The following is a 5,391-nucleotide window of genomic DNA, read 5'->3' as shown; positions in this document are numbered from 1 at the left end:
GAAATGCAAAGTTAAACTTTGTTTCAGATCCACATACGGCTATTAGTGTTAAATAGGAATTAGTCTTCCTTGACCATAAATAAAAAATGCACCTCAGGCCAAAATTGAATGACAAAATGACTTCAGAACTAATTTATTTTTACAATGTAATTATAGTAAGACACCTGACAAACAGAACATGATATACTGCTCTCCTAGATGAAGTAACAACTGGAGTGATATTGAAACCGGAGCATGCTTGTCTGGTTTTGTGCTAAAGTAAGTTTAAGTACAAATGCCAATTTCATCACCCTTTAATTCAGCGTTGGCAAACTAAAGCCCATTAAAGTAACATGTAGAGAAATATTACACTGAATGAAGTAAAAACAGAGACATAGTGAGAGATTAAACAAGCTTACCCTGGGCCCTCTCTTTCCTGGTAATCCTGGCTTTCCAGGAGGTCCTGGAGGTCCCTGAAAGACAGGAAGGGAGGGGAAATCGTGACAAAAGGGGTCATTTAATGTAAAATATCTACCTGCTGACATTGAACAAACTCCCAAATAAGGCAGTAATCCCCCTACTGGACGAAACCCTAGTCAGTGTTATAGGATACTTTTGGACTTAAACCATTAAACATGCAAATATATAGTGTTTCAGTGTCTTGTTTAATTTTTTTTTTTTTAACGAAATTGAAAAGAAAGGAAAAACTATTTTAATATTATATGTTGAAAACTGGTTTAGAAAAGGAAGGAGGTCTTTCTGAAAGCACCTTTGGCAAAACTGAAGTTACATTTTAATTAAAATTGGACTGCAATTGTTTTCAATAAACTGTGTCGATACTGTTGCATTTATTTGTTTTAATTGCACTGGTTTCAGTCACTGCTGCTTTTGTTAATTTTGCACATCATCTAGCTTTAAATCAATTACACACATGAATTAACTGAACTTGCATTTAACAAGAGGTCAACGGTCATAGAATTGGGTTTTCCATTCACTTGTTCAGAAGAGAAAAAGAACAAGGGCGAAAGCAGGTCTGATATATTATTACTTGTACATTTGGCAAGATCGCAAATGTTTACCAACGTCAGTGAAGGTCTTTAATCATTATTGTCCATTTTGATGTAATGTAGCTGCATGTTTATTTAGAATTTTTCAAAAAGTGTGGGTACCCATCTACAATAAGTGGTATACACATCTGCTGACAATATTGAGCAAATAGAAAATGTCGCTTTAAAAAGTGTTGCTTACAAATAAACTCTATGAGACAAAACCTGGCAATGTTTCGTAACACCTGTAGAGCTGGAAACATCCCACATACTCATACTGAGAGCAATGCTGCCAGGACTCCACAGTGTTTTCAGGTTTCCTGTTTCTACTCATTTTGTAAGCCGCACTCACTAATAAAAGATCATTTAAAAGGTGTGTGTTACTAACGTTTTCAAAAACTCCGCTATAAAACTCTACATGAATATGAATTTCGTGGATATATTGACTTTGCCTTTAGTTTTTGTGCAATAAGTAAAATGAGCTCTGCCTCACTCAACATTATAATAATCATTAGGACTCTTATGGAGTAAGATCAACATAACAAACCCAAAGAGATTGTGCACAGAGTGTGTGCTTGATAAGAATGACATTAATATGGTAATTTTGAGCAAGAAAGACAGAAGAGCCCCATTGAGCCCCCTACTCTTTCTCTTCCACGTGGCAAATTTCCTGAATGAAAGCAATCTCTCTTTCTCTCTCTGCCTCCAGGAAAGAATGAAAAGATTAGAAAAGGAGGAAACAAGGCCTTTTATAGTAGTTGCTTAAGGGAATTGCTCCTGAAAATGCACAGTGCTATCTGTGTGACAGCCATACTGAACAGCACATCTGGTTGTTGTTTGTTGCTGGAAAATAGTTCAGGACTTCACTGTGACTGTATATACAGTACCATAAACAGTACACTGCATACTAGTGTTGGATGAAGTTGGCAGACTTTATAGCAAATACAGTATAAGCTCACTTTCAGCAGAGAAATACTATACTCCCATCAAAGCTTGTTTTATTTAAGCACAAAAAATGAACTAATCCAGGAAGACTTGTAGGAGCAACTAGCAAGTCGGTCACATTATTGATTGATTTAATTTATTCTTATCCAATGACAATATAACCTTTATTTAAATGATTTACTATATTAAACCGATATTAGTTGCTTGTAGTCAGTGTACCAATTTTGGGTTAAAATGCTTGCATGCATCTAGAAACCCACCATTTTTGGTCTCTAGTCATAAATTACATGCTAAAATGTATGTTGTGTTTAGTATACATCCTACCAGGTCATCTAAATCTAATTAGAATGTTAATACCCTTTTTAGGCTGCACTTCAATACAATGGAAATAAATAAATTCTAAATGATAATAAACATTTTCCAGTAAACATTGTTAAATAAATATAATAAAACTGCATTAAAGAAATTGAACACTTCTCCTTCCTTTAGAGGAAAAATTTGTATCAGATTTACCATAGAAGGGTTTATGTTTAAAACAAGAAAAAATACAGCAGGGTAGAAACAATAAATAATTCAAGATACATATTCTCTGAAACTATTTTCGTTCTCAAGTGAATTGATCTTGTTTCAAGGATGTTTGCATATATTAAGACAAACTGCTGATTAAGATTTTTTTTTCATTGTGTCTCCAAGCCTCTGGCTTGTGACCTCATTCTTTAACTACAAGGAAAAAGAGTGTAAGCATTACACAGACAAAAAACCCACCGGCCTGTAATGCCCTTCCAAAGGATTTTATAAACTAGGCTTAAGACCAAGACCACCAAAAGCTCAAAGGCAACAATGATGACACCATTTTCCAGCCTTCAACCAACACTTTGCACCCAGACAAGGTTGTTTAACTAGTAAAAGACATTCTTGTGTAGTGTGTGTTGCATTATGTATCGAAATCCCCAAGAGGTAATGGAAAACAAATGACAAAGAATTCATATTAATGCATTGCAACAGTCAGCATTTAAACATAACATATGAAGGCAGATGACAAGGCCAAGGCACACATAACACATGGCCACAGCCAATAATTCACATTTTACCATTCTTCAAAATAAGCAAAGCAGCACACTTGCCATCTGGCCACCATAAGACCCTGAAGGAAAATGGTCTTCATACCATGAAGTGCTAGTAGTTGAATATCTTGACTTTGAGTATTTAAAAAAGTAACTTCCCCCCCGTCTTTAAATAATCAGGAAAAAATTGCTAGAGTAACACTTTACTGTAAAATAAATAGATAATTTTACTAGCTGACAGACCAATTAGTCTACTTGGCTTTTTTTGGGGAGCTGCACCACATGGCAGTTTACAGCTTGAACTAACTGCCTTGTCATAAAAAAGTCAAATTATCTGATATTTTAAGAGACTTACTGATTTTTCTGTTGAAAAAAAGTGCATATGTGGGTTAAAGCTGGTCTTGGTCATGAGCTGGTTTAACTTGGTCATGTGCTGGTACTAAACTAAGCAACTAGCTCTTGCTCAGAACCAGCTCGGGATCATGCTTCAAAACACACCTAACCAGCATATGCTGTTTTTTTCAACAGGGCTGATTTCATATTTTTTGCATACTTCTCCATGTTGCTTAGACCACATGACTTTGTCGGTTAACTACATGTCTTAAAAAAGAAAGACTTTTCATCCTACCGGTGGTCCTGGTTCTCCTTTCTGTCCTGGTGGCCCAGCCAAGAGGGAGTATTGGGTTGGTTCAAGGTCAAAAGTTTGGAAACCATCCGTTGCTGCAGGAGTGACGGTCTCAAAGGAGCTTGGTATGGAGGTTTCCTTTGGAAAAGGTCTCTGTGGTGCTATATTTGTCATCTCAGAAACTCTGGATGTGCTAGAAGATGTAGGTTTTGTTGTGGCAGTGGTCTGGATATCCAGTTTGTTCTTCTGTTGGCCTGCTGGCGTGGAGGTGATAGCAATCCCGTTCTCTTTTAGTATCTGGGGCTTTACAGTTGCCCTTATGAGGTTTCTCCTGTGACTGCTTTGCTGAGTTGGCTTTGAAGATATTTCTGATGTCCTACTCCCAAAGGAGGCCATGGCAGTTTGTGCTGAGGCCTGCAGGGGGAGCTGTAGTGTGGGGTGAGCTATCATCGGTGCTAACGTGCTTTGTACGGACTGAGATGTAATTAAAACGGAGGTGTTTAGGACTCGTGAGGTTTCATGATTAATGTGTACTTTGTCTTGTGTTAATGAAAGATGTCTGTCATTTACCTCTGTTACAACATTTGGGGTCTGAACGGTAACAGATATATTGGGATCCAGGGGTAATAACGGTAAAAGAGGAGAGAGGTTTGGCCGATAAGTGTCAGCTTCCCTGCACTGTTTTTTAATGTACTTACAATAATTGTGAGCTGCCTTAGCAGAGGGATGAATATCAAACTGACAGATGGCTCCTTCAAACTGCACTGAGTTCTGGCTCGTTTTTCCCAAACGAAAGGAGCCCTCTGGATCCAGCGTTTCCTCATTTTTAAAATGCAAATTTGCTTGTACACTTGTCTTCCCACAAGAAGTATATAACGTAACCCTTTGGGCCTGGATTTCCAAAGCCAGGTTGTGCCACTGACCATTGTGAACATCATAATCAAAATTTACAGCGTTCTTTTGGCCCAAGTAAAATACGATTTGCCCAGGGATGAACTGCACCCCTAGCTGCAGTCTTTTCCTCTTTGTCACAACGGTGAAGAGGAAAGCATTGTTTATGCGATGCGAACATACACTGAGGATGAGAGAGAACGTCGAGCCCAGTGATGCCGGGATGACGGAGCTCACTGGGACGTCAATTCGTGCCCTCTGGTTTAGGATGACTCCTGATTTAAAGGGGATGACACCTTGAGGTGGGGAGCGTGTCCCAGACGGTCGTTTCCCAACCAATCCCAGTCTTTGGAGCACATCCACATCTACAAAAAGGAAAACCACAAATAATTACCACAGTAATCACTACATGTACATGGATTAAGGATTTAGCAGCAAAATAGATCTCGTCGCAGCCGACTGAAGGCTTGCAGCTGTTGCTCACACACTGAGACACTGAGCTCATTACAGAAACAGATCATTAACAAAAGCATATGTAGAACATATGCAGCAAAGTTAAAGTTTCATCTAGGGTAATGCTTCAGGTTTCCATTAAATACTCTGCTGATACTGTTACAATTAGAAAAATAACACTGTGTGGGTTCATGTGAGTTTTATAGAATGATCACCTCTACTATAAATTCATTAAATTGTTAGAGGTCTGCAATAAATTAGGTCAAGTGAAGTGAGTGGGAGTATGCATCTCAAACGTTCCTGTAAGATTTACAAAACCACAAGCATGTTAGTCTGTACTGATTGAAGAGTTCTAGTTTATGTGGATTTGAGTATAAACCTTTATATA

General features: G+C 38.0%; 1 protein-coding gene across 1 annotated transcript in view; it reads right to left on the bottom strand.

The window, feature by feature from the left end:
• LOC122344734 (collagen alpha-1(XXVII) chain B-like) overlaps positions 1-5,391 on the bottom strand; it is a 56,118-nt gene that overhangs the window by 50,021 nt on the left and 706 nt on the right. The window contains exons 2-3 of the mRNA XM_043238284.1: positions 3,663-4,915; positions 399-452 (exon numbers count right to left, since the gene is read on the bottom strand). Coding sequence (XP_043094219.1) covers positions 399-452; positions 3,663-4,915 — 1,307 coding nt within the window. The remainder of the gene's footprint in view (positions 1-398; positions 453-3,662; positions 4,916-5,391) is intronic.

This window comes from Puntigrus tetrazona, chromosome 5 (assembly GCF_018831695.1).
Source record: "Puntigrus tetrazona isolate hp1 chromosome 5, ASM1883169v1, whole genome shotgun sequence".
In the NCBI taxonomy this organism is placed as follows: domain Eukaryota; kingdom Metazoa; phylum Chordata; class Actinopteri; order Cypriniformes; family Cyprinidae; genus Puntigrus; species Puntigrus tetrazona.
The sequence above is the reverse complement of the archived record's forward strand: the minus strand, read 5'-3'. Positions and strand labels throughout refer to the sequence as shown.